At 41.0% G+C, this 17,543-nt stretch overlaps 1 protein-coding gene across 4 annotated transcripts in view; it reads right to left on the bottom strand.

The window, feature by feature from the left end:
* MON2 (MON2 homolog, regulator of endosome-to-Golgi trafficking) overlaps positions 1 to 6,330 on the bottom strand; it is a 75,817-nt gene extending 69,487 nt beyond the window's left edge. For all 4 annotated transcript variants that reach the window (XM_035332753.1, XM_035332771.1, XM_035332761.1 and 1 more), the window contains exon 1: positions 6,063 to 6,330. In XM_035332753.1, coding sequence (XP_035188644.1) covers positions 6,063 to 6,173 — 111 coding nt within the window. In that variant the 5' untranslated portion in view covers positions 6,174 to 6,330. The remainder of the gene's footprint in view (positions 1 to 6,062) is intronic.
* Between the last annotated feature and the right edge of the window lie 11,213 nt (positions 6,331 to 17,543).

The following is a 17,543-nucleotide window of genomic DNA, read 5'->3' as shown; positions in this document are numbered from 1 at the left end:
ACATTTTAAAAAATAATGTTGAAAAAGTATTACTGCATCTAGATCAATATTGAGCAAAAAACATTGCAAAATTGATGGATCCTAAACATGAAGCTAACCAAAGTGGCAACCAGTAAAGGTTAAGCAGAGGAAATGTAGGAAATATCAGCACTCACCTGTTGCAAGTTATCAGCTCAGCTACTGGCCGGCAACCAAATAATGCCACAGAAAAATTTCCAGTCACATTCACGAGACATATGTTTGAGTGCATGCTACCAAATTTTGACAACGTGCATTTTACAGATCACTTGCTCTATTTCAAATGAACCTTCAGAATGTGAGATAAGTGAATACCCATTAAAGCAAACAAACAAACAAAAAAAAACTCTATAAAGTGCTTGCATCTTTTTGAACTAATACTGTGAAGACATGAAAATTAACTGACCTTAAAAGCTCCCTATAGTTTAAGTTCCCTGTAGACTATAACTTCAGAATTATTTAATTCATTTTAATAGCAAAATAAGGCACAAACCCCAAAAACTTTTTACTACTGTAGCGAATGGTCTATGTACAAGGATGTGTTCTTTGCCTGGTCTGTTTGGCTCTTGCCTTTTTACTGCAAGACCAGCATGAACACAGAGCTCTCAGAAAACCGTCAATGCTAGCAATGCATCAAGTGACTCAAATACCCCCACCACAAGGCATTCCAGCATGCTGCTTTCTTCCTCAGCTTTCTCTGATCTGCGTCCTGCATGACACTCAACAAACTTTCAGAAATGTTGTTACTGTTACAGAAAAAGTAAGTTCTAATGTTTGAACATTAGCTTCGATTTTAAACTGTTCCTGACAGCTGCATTAGGAACCTGAGTAGCACTTCAACGTTAAAACCTAATGAACCGCTCTGCATCTTTTTAACATACGTTTCCATTCTGCAATACACGTGGTTTCATAGTTACCCAGTGACATCAGAGAGACTCCCTAGCAAGGCAGGCTTCCAAACTAAGGTTTTTGTTTTAGCCCTAAGATGTGCTCATTATCAGTGCTTCATTCCAGAAGCGGACGGATTTAACCCAGCTTACAGAGCTGCCACGTGGATCTCGATGCGGGCAGGAGTGGACGACAGGGAAGAAATGCACGACCTAAAGCTGTGTTCATAGGACATAACAGAAAGCCCCTCAGAAAGGGGAGGAAAAAAAAAAAAAAAAAAAAAAAAAAAGAAATAGCTCTTTGCTCAGCTAGCCCACAGCACTTCTACTGCAATTAAAGTATTTTAACAAAAGTTTGCTTCATTCAGAAGCCGCTCAAACCTTTCTCATTTTTACTCAAGTAACTTAATAATGTTGCTTGTCTGCAAGTAGGTTTATTAATAAAAGAAGGAAAATAAGACTGCAAAATTGGATTGTTATTTTTTCTAGACATGGCAGATCTATTTACAACACTGCCCCTGAAATATTTCAGTATGCCAAAGGTATATATAACTCAATAAACAGTTAAACAAGAGCAATCCTGCTCCATCTCAAACACAGGTCTGGAAGAGAAACAGCACAGAGAGGATATCAAAAGCTACCTTTCAGGAGTCTCTAGAGGGCACTTCAACTAACCGAAGTATTCAAAGGTAAAAGAAGAAATGCTGCTCTTCCAATAGCCACATAAGGCCAAGGGGAGTTGAACATTATTCCTTTTCCAGACATACTGCTCCAAATTACTCCAGCAGCAAACATCCTAAAACACGCAGACACCACACGACCACCAAGTACAAAGCACACTCCTGCCCCGCAGGGCTGCTGGTCCCACTCTCCACCCGCCTGCTTCCTCCCTTCCCCTTCCTACCAGAGCAAGCGTGTCTGTAACTGTGCAGAGCTGATCAGATTTGTTAGCTATTTATTTATTTAAAAAAAAAAAAAAGCTCGGTTCACTTAAACAAACAAGCCAACCCACGTCAACCTAGAGACTACGAGCCTAGTTAGATGGTTGGACTGGATCTAACTAAATATCAAGGAGTTAGATATGGCTGAAACAAATTCAGACTTCAGAGTAGAACTTTTAGTATGCTTATTTTCTCCCTTTCTGCTCACTTACTTCTGCTTAATATAAATATTTTTTCCTCATATTTCTAAGGTTTCTCACCCCGTAAAAGCACTTACCCAACTCAGGTGCAACTTACTGATGAGTATTTTCATCCAGTATACAAAACAGTAGGTAACTTCTTTAGCACTGATATGACAGAATTCTTACTCCAGATCACTGAGCTAAAAAGACTCATTTTACTCAAGATTCTTTTTTTTTTTTTGGTTTAAAATTCAGCCATAAAGTACCTCACCGAATGGCTCAGGCTGGAAGGGACCTCAAAGCCCACCCAGCTCCAACCCCCTGCCATGGGCAGGGACACCTCCCACCAGACCAGATTGCCCAAAGCCCCATCCAGCCTGGCCTGGAGCACCTCCAGGGATGGGGCAACCACAGCTGCTCTGGGCAGCCTGTGCCAGGGCCTCACCACCCTCATAGTAAAGAATTTATTTCTTAAATCACTAAGGATGACAGCACAAACTCTGATAAATCCAGCTTCCCACACACCCAGCACAGGACACTGAAACTTCAATCACTAACAAGTTAAAATGGTCTGTCAAGCTCTGCATGGGTACCACACACTTCAGTCCAGAGTCAGAAGCTAGGCGTTGCAGTGCTCTAACACAGAGCAAAGCTTAGAGCCCAGAGTATTAAAAACAAGAGAATAACAGCTACACGATTCTGTTTTCTAGGAGAAATGTCAGATTACTTAAGATAACAGGAGCATGACTGATGCTGGTACTAAAGACTGCTTCAGCCTCTGTAATTTCAAACTCCAAGGACACTGCTTAATTCACACTCACCCTGACAGCTTCTATCATATCCCAGGCTGGCGTCCACTTTTACAACTGGGAAATGGAAATAAATTGTGAAAATAAGTATACTTATTTTTTCCCAGCAGCGTCATTCCTTGTACATCTGCCAATATAAGCAGATTTGGCATACGACAGCCATAACCAGCAAATCACTCTTTGGTCACTGTGCAGAGCTTTCATGCTTGCTGTGCTTTAGTCAGTGCTGATCTGAGGAAGCGTCATGCAGGACTTCACGCACCTATCCAACAGAAGCAGATGAGAACACCTAGCGATGAACAGATGTGGGTCTGGAATCAAGTAGTAATCGCTATTTGCTGCACTCCTAAGAAATAGGTAGACTACCACACTAATTAGTCCGCAAATATTGCCAGCAACACAATTTCAAACCCAGGGATTCTTGCTGGAGCTCCCATTTTACAACATCCCAAGTGACATCACCTGGGAAAACCAACTGTTGTGCTCGCGGGCATGATTTGTCACATGGAGCAAAGAAGAGGTGCGAACTCCATTCACATGGAATAATAATGGATGTACGTTCCATTATTTCTTAATTAAAAACAATATGCTAACTAGGGGGAAAGACGTTTGCCTCATAATTGTGTCATGAGTTTAACACTGAGAGGGGAAAAAATATAAATTCAAGGTTTCTTGACAGATTATCAAAGTGTCAGCATCAACCTTAGAAGCTACTGTTAGGTGATCAGAGTTAGAATTACCCGATTTCCACATAAATATGACTTACAAAAAAAAAAACACACAACTTTACAGACTCAGAAGTAATTGAAATATATGAGATGGAAGTGCTGAAAACAGCAAAGAGTTCAAGTTCCATTTTCAACAGGATTTAAGACCTTACTTCAGTCTTCTAACAGAGAAGAAGGTCTCAATGCTACAGACTTCAATTGCTGTCCCCTTTCTGCTGGCACGCCCCAAAATTCCATAAAGCTCCTCAGCTGTGTCATCTACCTGCCTGTTCAAAGAAACACTTCATGGCATTTTGGTCTCTCTGTTCCTAATAAACATAGCATTAGTTCTTAGTAACATATGCATTAGAAGCACCATTAAAGAGTGAAACCTAAAGCCCTATTGAATTAAAGGGACACTGTTTTTCTGATCATACCAGCTTCTAAGTCCTTACAGTATTGATCAAAAAAGGATTTGTTCAAATAAATCATCTGAGCAACAAGTAGATTTGAGAACTACACCACCACTTTTATCAGCAGCAAAACTGTCAGCTAAATTCACGTTGCAGAATTTTAACAATATTAACAAAAAATAAACAAAGTAGGAATGTGTGATTTCAGAAAGGGGTGACAGTAATAAAGAGCTGTGAGCAAAGTTTTAGATTCCCTCAGAAACTGGAAGGACTATTAGAAGCAGTTTACCTACATAAAGTAGCTATCAAATGTAACCAGCAACTACAACAGAGCTCAAACCTATTGAAAAACTCCTGGCCCAAAATTAAGTTATGACAGTAGGACAACTTTACAATGTGACACAGAAGCATACATATTAGCCACAAGGTAAGCTCGTAAACTACACTGGAGGCAGTGGTTGTGAGAACAGTCTAATTACACTGAAAGTATAAGCTGAGATTATAAGTAGTAGAAATTTACTTTAAAAAGCCTATGTTTAAATGCAGTTCAAAAAGCTGGTGTTGTTCCAAATCAGTTGGAAGAGCATGCCATTCCTCTGATGGCTCTAGCCAAATCTAATCATGAGTAGAACAAACGCATGTAATTAAAATACCTGTCCAGCAGTTGCTATTTGAGAGGAAAGAAGGATATTTGTTCCCTCAGAGGCAGGGGGGAAGCTTCCAGCAGCGAGGAAGTCAGAGCATTTCCTGCAACTGCTGCCCATCCTCCTGCAGGAACTGCTGCTCATCCAGACCTCCCGCAAGAGGCCACGACTCACAGCAGCACACACTCCCCCTCTCTGCAAACACCTTTCTGCACTGTTCCATACAGGAAACCTACCTGAACTCCAGGCAACTCAACAGCTTCCTTCAAAGCACTTCATTAACAAAGTAAGCAACACAACTTTCCGTCAAGATGTAAACAAGAACACAGAAGTCATACTTGCACAAGGATTATAAGTGTGCTAAACAAAACCAGGAACTGCACGTGCAGCGGCTATCCTAACCCACAGCATGGCAAATATACACTAAGTTAACATTTATCTTGTCCACCCCCTCCACAGATTTTGAAGACAGTAAACATCATCACAGTGGGGAAGCCTGTTCAGAGACTGAACAACTTATTTGGAGTCACACAGTAACATGCAGGAGGCCATGGAAGAGGCACCTGAACCTCTCCTCAAAAAAGAGGCAGATCTCTGTCTATCTGACTGCCACATTTCTGGGCTTTGTATGACAACACACTATTCCTCAAATCATCCTGGCAATCCCCTACGACCTACAACCATAGGTATCATGCTCTGCTACGGTGTGTATGCCTCCAAGCCTTTCCCAGCGATCACGGTCACTTAGTTTCAATTCATCTGCTCAAGCACGTAATACTTTATGGGACATTAAATACGCTATCACTTAATTGGAGCGAACATCAGATTACAGACATAATTACTTTCTTCCAAACTGGCAGAGCCTTTTAATATTTTCCCAGTTACCCTTCTGGTTCCCAGTAAATATATCAGTGTTTTTCCTTCAAAAACGTTTTCCAAGCCAACAAGTGACCAACTACCGACTGGGAAGAAGCTGAACTGACTGCATGAGGAGAGAACCATGCAGTTAAGACATATACATAAAACGAGGGGAAAATAGACTTTTTCTCTCTGTTTTCACGTACCCCTCCTCTTTAAGACCACTGAACTCAGGATGCTTGCGGAGCAAACCGAGACTTGATGCAGCGACCCGACACGAGCAGCAATTTTGACAGCGGGAGGAAAAAGCGAGCTAAGCCCGGGCTTCGTGGGCTGCAGGCGGCAGCAGGGGGCACCCCCAGGCCCCCGGCCCGCCTCCCCCCGGTGATAACGCCTTCCCCGGGGACCGCTCCCGCAGCGAGCCGCCTGCCCCCGGCCGGAGGATGCGAGGCCGCCAGCCCCAAACTTTGTCCCCCCGGGCTCCGCCGGGAGGGCTCCGGGGGCCGCCGCGATCGCTTCCCCTCGCCCGGCGCCGTCTCCCCCCTGCCCCCGGCCTGGAAGCGATCGCCCGCGGGCGCCAGAGCGGGCCCGGCCGCTCCTCACCTCCTTGACGGGGGGGAATTTTTTGCGGCACTCGAGGCTCAGGCCCCGCAGGTCCCCCTGCATGTTTTCCAGCAGCTTCTTCACGGCTTCGGGGCTGCTGGTCCCCGACATGGCGACGCCAGGGCCGGGCGCTGCTGCTGCTGACGGGGACAGGGCAGCGCCTGCGGTTCCGCGGCCCCGGCCGACACGTCCGCGCCTGACACCGGAACCCGCAGCCCCGGCCCCTTCCCCTCCCTCCTCCCTCTTTCCTTCCTCCTCCTCCTCTCTCTCCTCCTCCTCCTCCGAGGCGCCGCCTCCCCGCTCCCACAATGCCGGGCGCCGGCAGCGCGGCGCGTCAGCCCGGGGGCGGGGAGAGCAGCGGGCCGCGGCCTCCTCCCGGCCGGGAGCTGGGGAATTACGAAGTGTTTTGGTTCAAACGCAGTCCCCTGAAAACACAGGCAAAGAGATGATCAGCCGCCAGCCGTTGGCTTTCGTAATGCTCCCCGTGTTACCTCAGCCACCGCAAAGGCTTGGCTGCCGCGCAGGATGGGGCTGGCTGGGAGCTGCTGTCTGAGGGGACCGTCCTGGCGGTTACATCTCACAAAATGTCCTTCTTGCAATAAGCGATTTCCCCATATTCTGCTTGCTGTATGTCTTCAGCCTCAAAGGCTGTCTGCCCGTAATGCAGGGCAATCCTGTTCTAATTCCCTAACTCCACAGAGCTGAAAACTTGTTCATTTGTAGTCTATACTTTCTACCAGAAGTCTTGAAAAATTGTCTTAAGCAAAATGGGGGATAACTTTTTACAGCCAATTACTTGAAATAATTCTATTTTAAATAATGGATTGTCTTCAGACTTCCCTGGAGTCTCCAGTTTTATTCAAAGAATGTTCTAAGATTGTGTTTTGTCTTATTTGTCTGTGCCTTTTAATGACAAAAGGAAAATAAATGGTCATAAATTAGAGCAGATTGTTGGTGTTCATTTATTATGATACACATTGCAAACCATACCGTAAACAGGCTGCCAGTGGCGCAGTGTTACTCTTAGTAAGCACATTTATCTGTAGACGCAAGTCTTCAGGTACGCTTTAAGAAGCAAAAAGTGCGGGATTGCTTGATAAATAACTTACCTTAAGATATAAGATATAAGATATAAGATATGCCTTCAGGTAAAAAGTTCAAGATTTCACCAGTGTGTTTAGTCAAATAAAAACCAGGAGTCTACTGCATTTTTAAGGTTTCAAAATGCATTTATTCGTGTATTCTCAAAGGCTTTGATTTTTATATGTTTAATTTTAAAACAAACAAACAAGTCTTTTCAGTAGAACTATTTATGTGCTTAACCAGTAAGCATTTTCTAAGGATTTTCCTAAGTACTTAAACTCGGGGCTTCAGGCTCAGTGGCAGCGCACAGCCCGATCCAAATACCTCGATAAGAAGCCCGGATGGTTTACTTGGAGAAAGAGGAAATGAATTAAGTCAATTTATGACTATGCATAGGTATTTCTTAAGTAAGCTTTAATTGTTTATTTCCTTTTTGTTGTTTGGACATTTCCACCTGTCTGTTTTGGACAACTGACTGGACACGGTTAGCTGTGGGCCTGTCAGTACTCACCAAGTCTGCCTATCTGCCCAAGTGAAAATAACTAATCTGTTGTGGAATGAGGGTCAGCAAACTGTTTTATAACACTGCCTTACTTATGAAAAAGGACCAGGTATTTTGGGTAGAATTTGAATGAGACATCTTGAGCTAGAGTTTCACGCTCTCATTATTATCCCAATAATCAAAATGAGGGAGATGAGCAAGAATGTCATGTAGCCATAGGACCCTATTAACAATTGTGAGACAAGTAAGAAGAATTGGGATTAATCACATTTAAAGGAAGCAAATTAGTATGTATTAGATCGTATGTATGTACTTCCTGCAGGCCTTGTTTTTAGCTTAATGAAACAATACTGTAAACAGCCAGTTTAGGTGGGAGGCCTCATCTGCATTGTGAATGCCTGTTCAACTCATGTATATGAAAGATAGATGAGTTTTTCTTTAATCAAAGCCATAGCAGTTGATTTTCCACCCTTCTTCACGGAATAATGCCTTACTTCTGAAGTAAAAGTACCGAGGGAATAGAAGATTACTGCACTGGAGTAAAATTTACAAGCCGTTGGTGTATAATACTTTTGATAAGGATTCTGTAAAAAAATAATGTAAAAATATTTCAGAATTGTAGTGATAAATATTTGGGAATGTAAAATATTACACCTCTCTTAGGAATAAATGTTTTATGTGTTGTTTGTGTTGTAATTAATACTATTTGTGTGAAATGATGGTTTCTTGAGTAAAAGAAAAAAGACTATTTAACAATGTTAATTATCTTTATAATGTCAGCTCATATCTGCTGTATATCTGTCTTTTCTTATTGCAGGTATGTATTGCCATAGAACTGGAAGCATGCCACAGGCCTCTTGTATTTGCAACACCTTCATAGCAACCCCGTCACCTCTATTAAATGTAAGATCTAAAAAAAAATTAAGCTTTTTCTAGCTGATATTCCACCCTTTTTGCTAGTCTTAATTTGTTCAATGCTCAGTGTTGCAGATCAGGAAAAAGAGGACCATATGTTAATCTCTGCACACTCAAAAAATATTAATGTGTTCGAGTCTTAAAATAATTTTCTCATTACATTAGGCTCATTGGTCTGTTGAGACCAATGAAAAAAGTCTTTTCTTTAGCTCTCTAGTTGTCTATTACGATCCGGGGTGTTTAGTTTTAGTTGTCCCCTCTCCTCTGTGTAAATTAACAGCACCCTCCTTTATCTATGTCAAATGAAAAATGGACATAAAACTGTAATAGTGCCCAACACTCAGTACTAGAATTCAGAATTATTCTTAAAAAATACTGTGACAGTGTATTCTGGGGATATTTTCTGCTACTTAAATTAAGATTATTATTTTATATCACAACTTCTGCTTATACATGGTGACGCAGTATAAGCAGAAAAGTGATTCAAATCAAGTATCAAGTGGAGGACTTCTGAATTTGCTGAGACCCGCAGTAATTCCAGGTTTTAGGTAATTGGGCATAAAATAACTTTAAAAACAACATGTGTATTAATTAAAGTTTGCTTTTTTTCAGGTTAAGCACAGTCTTTTGTGTATCTTCTCTGAAGGCCGTTGTGTGTTTGACATTTACGTCTCAGTAATTTAGTTCAAAATTTGTTCTATTTGCATTCTTTCACTTCTTGTCATTTATGTTTCTCGTGCGTTATCACTTCACCTGCTGGCCTTGACACTCGGTCTGCTCAGTGTAGGCAGCCAAATACCGCAGGATTGCTCACAGGTTTGGAGGTGAATCGTGTAAGTGCGTGCAGCATGGTATCCTCCTTCAGACCCGCTGAATACCAGAACTGGGAACTGCACAGTTCCTGAATCTCTGGCATGTCTCTTAAACATAAGATGATCTTTCTCACTGCTTTGATGTATGCCTTTTGTAAATGCAGATTTATTAGTTAAGCTAAAGCAGAGTGGTTAAACTAAACTAGTCAGGATCTTTGACACTTAATCAGGTGTGAATGCTGCTTATAGTAGTAGCATATCATTGCAATTGGTATTACTGCACGTACTCCTAGCCATAAGTAAAAACACTAGCCTGTCTTGGTATGTTTTAAATAAGTCAATTTCTTTTCAAGTACCTTTTGAATCAGAAAGTAGAGCAGGTGTATTGGGACTTTTCTGAGGGCATGTTTTGACTAGCAAGTTTAAAATGTTAGCTGTTAAGTTAACTTTGTGTTGTGCTGTAATTATTATATTGTTGTTTGCTTTGATACTAAATTGTATTATTTTGTGATGGGCAGTGGGTGATTGAAATCGTTCCCTGTAGCTTTATTGCCCTAATTACCAACAAAAATGCTCATGAGACCTATTGTGATTCATTCAATTACCTCTCAGCACCACTGCTCATGTTCATTCCAAGTGATGTGCATCAGTCCTTCTGATTCAATTAAAGATGGGATGGCACTCAGCTGTATTAATTTCAGGTGTCTACTCCTAGTTCTAATCCATCCTGATAGGCATTTACAGAATCAGACTTTGAATACAAGAACAGGGTTCTGCTGCTACAATGCACAGAAGGAAAACTGACAGAGTTCAACATGTTAATAGAAGTGGTTTCACGTTAATGGGAAGAATCATATTCTTTCCTCTGAGTTTGTTTTACCAATACTCCTGTACTCCTGTATACTTTTGTAACTAGTTGAATCTATACGTAGTCACAGTACTAAACAGTCTTCAGGATATGAGATACCATAAACTTATACGCCATAAAGATAAGGTATTTTTACACATTTCCTGTGCTTTTGCCACTGCAGAGTTAAGAGATTTGGTGAAGAAAAGTTTGCCTCATAGTAGATTGAACATAGATATCAAAAGGCAAACTTAAATTTTAAATTAAAAGAGTGGGGTATGGGTTAATATAAAATACTTCTTGTTGGCCTTTCTAAAAAAATGTGCATTTTATTGGTCTGTGTAAGCAGAAACAAGCCCTGAAGATGTGCAATACTATGGGAACACTTCATAAGCTCATTAAGTTATGAACACTAGAAGTTGGGCAAGAGACTGTTCCTGTTGTGGCCACAAATGGGTTAAAAGCAGATGAAATAACCTGCCCTCTGGCACCTGTGGTTGGCTTGTTTGTTTTTTAATGGAATAACAGACTTGTTCCTTTGGGATGTGGCTGTATTGGGAAGATAGATCTTCCAGTACGTTGAAGAATATTTTATTTTCCAGCATGAATTCCCCTTCCTGTGAGTTCAGGCTGTTCCTTTTTGCACAAATATGAGCGTGTTTACAGGCTAGTACAAATTTTGTTTATATATTTGCCTGTTAACATAGATTTTATTTTCTTCAGTCAACTACGAGAGCAATCCCAGTTGTCTGCCAGTGACTCATTCTCTTTGTCATTTGCAAACTCTCAGTAATTATGTTATATTTTCTTTACAGACACTAACAAAAATGTGAAGTGGGAATGCCCAGAATGTTCCACCTATGACATGCATTAGGCCCTCAGCAGTGATTCCCTACCACGTTACAGCACAGCTGCTTCAGTCACTACATACAAATCTCAGCCAGAGGCTTAGGTGCTTTCCTGACTCCTGTGTAACCAGCCAGCAAAGCTCTTTTTCCACTTTTCTTGCTTGACTCTTGTCCAAACTGATTCTCAAATCAATGTGGTTTTGTTTGCTTGTTTGTTTGTTTGCATTGCCCTTTTGAGTACTGGTAATTGAATCAGGTGAACCTGTTAACATCTTTTCCGAGGAAGAACTGCTGTCCACTGCTGGAATTAATTTATTGCTGTCTTAGAGCTAGCAGTGTAACAGCAGACAAGCAGATGCACGATATTCACCAGATCTTTGCAGCAGTTCCCGTCCCCTCAGTATTTACAATGGAGGATCCCTTCAGTATTTACAATGGAGGATAAGTCAGAATAGATTAAATAACTTTTCCTGCTCACACAGGAGGTATGTGGCTGGTCTGGGGAAAAAAAAACAAACAAACAAACAAACAAAAAAAAAACAAAAAACACTTTGAGCATTAAACTGAATCTGTACATTCCAAAATAATAACTGATTTATCTATTCAGGTAGCAACTGTGAGTTTTCCCTGGAAGACAAGAAGCAAGAGTCAGCATGGTATGTAACATGGTGTATTCATATGTTTTTCTCCTGCCAAATGTGGAATGTAGAAATACAGAAACTGCGATGGAGACTTTACTTGACAGTCCATTACACTGAAAACTCTCACACTGAACATCCCTGCTACCAGCTGAACAATTAGCACAGCATGAGGTGAGGGGTAGAGGATGAAGAAACTTCAGCAATGTTGCGCTTCTGATGAGAATTTACTGCAAGCTCATGTCTGTTGTCAGGAATTTCAGTTTAGAGATGAAGGCATAGATCTGTTGAAGCAAAAACTATCCTGATTCTTCCTGTGTGATTTGACCCAGCCCCTACTGCCCTGGACAGTGTGTTCAGCTGCCCTCTCTGGAGAAGTCTTTTCCTGAGCATCTCATTCTGACTGCAGAGTGTGTAACATGAAATTGCCTGTCAGCAATGTCAGAAATACACATTGTGCTGCAGTCTGTTTGTTTTGCTGTTCTCGCATCTATTTGCCAAGAGTCTCCCTGCATCTTTTTAATCATTTCCTTTTTATTTCTATTTCAGCATGTATGAGAAATACAGAAACATTTCCAGACGCCTTGTAGCCTACAGGCAATCTACTAATCACAAAGCAGCACCAGAGAGTAGAAGGGTGTTCCCCTGTGTAAAAATAATTCTTTTTGGCTGCTGCAGCAGAGAGACAAAGCCACTATGTGCTTTCCCCAGGCTTTTATGAAAATCCTTAAAGAAAATTGTTCCATATTGCAGCCCCGGGGCTTCAGAGTGATACTATTACTGCAGGAGGGTTTCCATCTACTGAATGGAGTATTAGGTCCTTTGCATTAGGGGTGACCTCCATCTATGTGGCCAATGTTGCAGCAATGTCTACAAATACAGAAATTATCTAAAAAAATAGTCAAACTCATATGAGTAGCACAGAGGCCAGCATGCTATGTAGGTATTTTTTTCTTCTGACACTGCCACAGCTGTGCTGCGGGCATGACTGCCAGGACTCAGCGTGGCCATGTACTTCTGAGATGTACTTGATGAAGAGCTGTTCCGTACAGAGGCATTGTTTGGTACAGAGTGTAGAGCTCTTCTTAAAACAGTCCTTTCTACATGTTTCATTCAAAGGACTTTGCCCTTTTTACAAATATTTGCATAGCTGCCTGTGTGGTTGTGTTTATAAGCAGCATCTGAAAGAAATTTTGTTACTCAGGTTGAGCCAAAACAGATAAACAGAATGAACACACTTCTCAGGGAGTTTGGAAGATGTCCAAAGAAATCCAATCTTGAAGATGCAAAAGCAGTAGTTAGTACGGTGACTACACAGATCACTTTCACACATATTTGGGATATGTATTCCAAATGAAGCAGGGCTGTACCATAGCAGGTATCTGTATCCTGGGCTGGGGGCAAGCAGGTGTGTCTGTACCCTTGTCTGCTGCATGTCTTGCCTACATGCAGCAAGTTCATAACGATTACTGGCATTTTCAGAGCACTTCCAGAAGTTGCATGGGGTATTTCCCAAACAGAAGGCTATTTTTGGTATTAGTTCACAGGCACTGTGGATGACCTTGTCTGCTTCCTCCTGCCAGCGTGTGGATGGGTTTTGGCTGGCTGCTAGCTTGAGCACAGGGAATACCTGGTCTGAACAATCCCTGCTCCAAACAGAGAGCCAAGCCCTGGAGCTACTGAAGGGACCATTTAGTGGGTTGTGTGAGGAGCTCATCTGAAACTTGTGCAGCCAGTCTGAGACCTTATTTCCCCTTTGACAGCATGGTCATCAGTAGATTTCTACGACCATTTATTTTTAGAGGTCTTACACCTCTGATCCTCTCTTACCTAACAAAACCTCACCGTGATCTAAGATCTGATAAATAATTTAGTTATAAAATAACAGCATGTACCAAGAATAGCCAAAGTCTTCATGAAATGGCTGTGCTCCTCATCAGCCCAGCCATGCTTGGCATGCAGGAAACGCAGGTGGGCTTGAATGTCTTATCTTGCTGGAGGCAAGATCATAGAAAGCCAGGACCAGCCTTATTGACAAAGTTACAGCAGTGTTTCAAAGCACTTGACACTTCTTTACTTCTTCCCTTCAAGACATTTGGAGCCTTCCTTTGTAAACATGTTTTTCAAAATTATACGGTCCTTGTACACACGAACTGCAGTTTTCTAGCATAAGTTAGGACTTGTCACATCGTATGGCTCTTCTTTTACTGTCTTATTTAAAAGATAACCTCATAATGTATGAAAACCACTTGTAGATTGTTTCCTTTCTAGTAGTTTTCCGTATGTTTCACTAAGAAGTTAAATCCACTGCTAGAACCAAGTTACTTTTGTTTTCTCACATTACAAGGCAACTCATAGCTATCAAAGATTTTGGTATTTGTTTGCCTGTTAGTGACTTCTTTTTTATATTATTATTATTCATAGGATGCTGCTTTTTTTATAATTTATTTGAAACCCCAGGCCCCAATCCCTATAAATATTCTACAGCTACTTTCTCATTACATTCATTTTTTCTATTCATGTGGTATAGTCTTTTGCTTAATCCTGCCCATGTCTCAGCTGTGATACATTGCTTTTATATACCTTTACAGTTCTGCACCATTTTTTCCTCTTTGCCGTGAGCTTTTTTTTTATATTATTTTTTTTTTTTTTTTAGGTCTCATTTTTTTACTTTTCTTTTTAACAGCACATTTGTTCATAGACCATTTTTGGAAGGTTTTATGGGTTAAATAAATTAAGTTGGTATGTTTATATGGGCTTTTTATTTCAGGGAAAGAATTACATGTCAGTCAAATTCTAATAATATTGTCAAATGCTACAGGGAAAACTGAGATATTATAATCCGTCACACTTGATATTAAGGGAGTAATTTGCATCATAAAAATGAGGTCTCTAAATGACAATCTCAGACCGAGCATGATGTTAACCAAACAGAAATCCAAAGACTGTAGAGAGGATGCTTCCCACAGTGCGTAATTCTACAAAGTTCTTTGATTTATCTCTTAATCTTCACCATCTTATTTAAAATTATTACCAAAACATGTAAGGTTACATTTCCTGAAGACAACTTCTAAGTCATCATTTCCTATACCAAAAATCAACCTGTTTAATTTCCTCAAATTCTATAAAAACAAATTAATTGATCAATTCAGAATAAATGTTTTATGAAGAAACTTCTATTGCCTCCATCCCATCAGTTGATCTTGGTTATTGTTTATTGTGAGCATCAGAAATTCAAATTTTTTATTACATTTAATCAAAACATTTCCATTGACTCTATTCCCCAGAAGCTTACTGGCTTGGTCTAAAAAAAAATAAATAGTGCGTTTTGTTTTAAATTGAGAACTTGAAAAACAAAACTTTTTTAGTACATAAATGATTTACAGTAAACAATAAAAACATTTGCATAGTGTCTGTAGCCAGAAACTTAATGATGGCAAAGAAATTTTTTAAAGGGAAATATATGAAAATTAAAGTGCTGCAATTGGCAGTCCCAGCACAGTCCTGAAAAATGTCCGAATCTTTGTTTCTGTTCTATAAACGCTTGTGCATGAGATTATTTGTGTTTGAGGTACTGCTTTATGAGTGTCTGAGGGTTAAAAACTTGCATGTGCTAATAGACTTATTTAACAAAGTTGAACAGAAGTCTAACAAGAACTGCAAACAAAATTATTTTTGCCCACACTCCAGGTTTCTCCCATTTCCAAATCCTTTCAGCATTATAAATATGCCACAGCTGCTTAAACTGCTATAAACTCCCTACTATAGTCAGGGGTGTATTGGAAAACCTTGCTGTCAATAGTTTATTTGATTCCAGCAGACAGGGTGGTGGCACCTGGCGCAGGAACATCTGGAGCAAACCCTGGGGTGCTGCAGCGTGGGGACACCCCAGGGGAGTGCTTGTGGAGGCAGCAGGGCAGGGTGCCTGCTATGAGATGCATGTCATGGCCCGTCCTAAGGGGATTTCAACACTTTCCAGCAGATAAACACACACAGACATGTTCATCCGTATTCATGTTTAAGAACTGGACATCTGAAGACTGAACGAGGCGCCGTCTCAGCTTACTGCTTATGATCCTTGTCACTCATGGCAAAATTACCCAGGCCACCAGCCTCACCAAATAAATAGGTCATTCAGACACTGCATGTAATTCACCGAGCAGCTATTAGGTCATGCAGAATCAGTCAACACGAGAGATGATGTTCTTTATTTGGTTTTGCAATGAAACCGCAGAGCAGCAATGCTGGGTAGCTTTTATTGACCCGCTTGCTTGTGGCTGAGGACACCAAGCTTGTGGCAGCTGCCGCTTCACCTTGGATGGGGGAGCAGAACTACAACGGGATCTGAGTGCCAGTTCCTCTCTTAAGCAAGTTGCAGAAGGAAACAGGTACAATGTGGGCACTCATACACCACGTATTCCTTCAATACCACAGAGAAACATATATCTGAGTTGGCAGAAGACATGTTGTTTGCAGTAGCTCTTAATAAGTATAGATGGTGCAGAGTTACTAATTACTGTCCCTTCTGTCTGAGCATTTTCTCCTCAGCAGAGACACTCACATTTACACAACACCCCCAGAGCAGTATGTTTTATAGCATCAACAGATGTTGAAAACAAGCAAAACTCATTTGAAGTCTTTCCCCATGCTTTTCATTGTGTATTAGAGAATGGTTTCCTGCCCTCAGACCCAACAGCAGACTTTATTTTGATAGCATAGTTTGTAGTTTTTAATTTTTATTTTTGAGGATCCATGTATTTTTCACCATGGGCATGTCAGCATCTGTCATTGTTCATTAGTGGAAATTTAACAAAAATAGCTGCAATACTCATCCAGCATTACAATGAAAGAACAAAAAGGAAGGTACATGTGCCAGTTTGGGAAGTAATCTGGCCAAGTGTTACCTTTGGAAAATGACAAAAAACCAAAGCTGTCATTGGTCATTCAGACAGGATTTGACGGAGCTTGATGAGTATGATTTGTATTAATAGCAATGGTACAGGGGAAAAAAATTATTTTGTATCCTGAAGTAAGAGTATGTTTTTTGTTTTTTTTTGTTTGTTTTTCCCTGAGTAACAAAAACCTACAATGCTAGCAAGTGAAAACCTTGACTCAAACTACATTGAGCTCAGAGGAAATAAATGCCTGCAGGTTCGAGCCTCCATTCAGAGCACCTCAGAGGTCTTGTAAGAGGTGTCACTTGGTGTGAACAGGCAAGAGCATTCCTCTGATAGAATGTGGTGTTTGCATCATATGCAGGGATTTTAAAACTAGGGCAGTTAAGGCAGATGGAAGTCTCCATTCTGGCAGAGGAAGGGCTGGTGCCATCCCAACTGCCTCTCTACTTGGTCTAGAAGAGGTGTCCAGCCAAGGTTTAACACACACACACACACGCACACACACATTTACTGTGGAGTTGCATTTTTTTTTTTTCCTGGTATAATGTCTCCCAGGTTACATCTTACCATTTAAAAGGTCATAACTCACATGGTGTGTTTTCCCAGGATCCTTACCACAGGAAGATTGAGCCACCCTCTTGTATCTGCTTATGCATCCAAGAAGTTCCTGTGCCACTGTTTCTCACTGGAGCTCTTGTGGAATCACTTGTCCCCTAGGGCAGCACAAGATTTCAGATATTTGCTACTTTCTGGGGTAGTAGCAAATATATATAGGTTATCCCCCACTTTCTATAGCTATGATTTGAGTATTTCATACGCTGAATAAGAACATTAATTTAAGAACAAATGCCACCAATTTCCCCAGTAATGCCCCTACAACAGTTTCCTAAGGAAAACTATTTGGAGACTGTTGCTTGGTTTGTACTCTTTGGAAATGT

Source organism: Oxyura jamaicensis, chromosome 1 (assembly GCF_011077185.1).
Source record: "Oxyura jamaicensis isolate SHBP4307 breed ruddy duck chromosome 1, BPBGC_Ojam_1.0, whole genome shotgun sequence".
NCBI lineage: Eukaryota > Metazoa > Chordata > Aves > Anseriformes > Anatidae > Oxyura > Oxyura jamaicensis.
The sequence above is the reverse complement of the archived record's forward strand: the minus strand, read 5'-3'. Positions and strand labels throughout refer to the sequence as shown.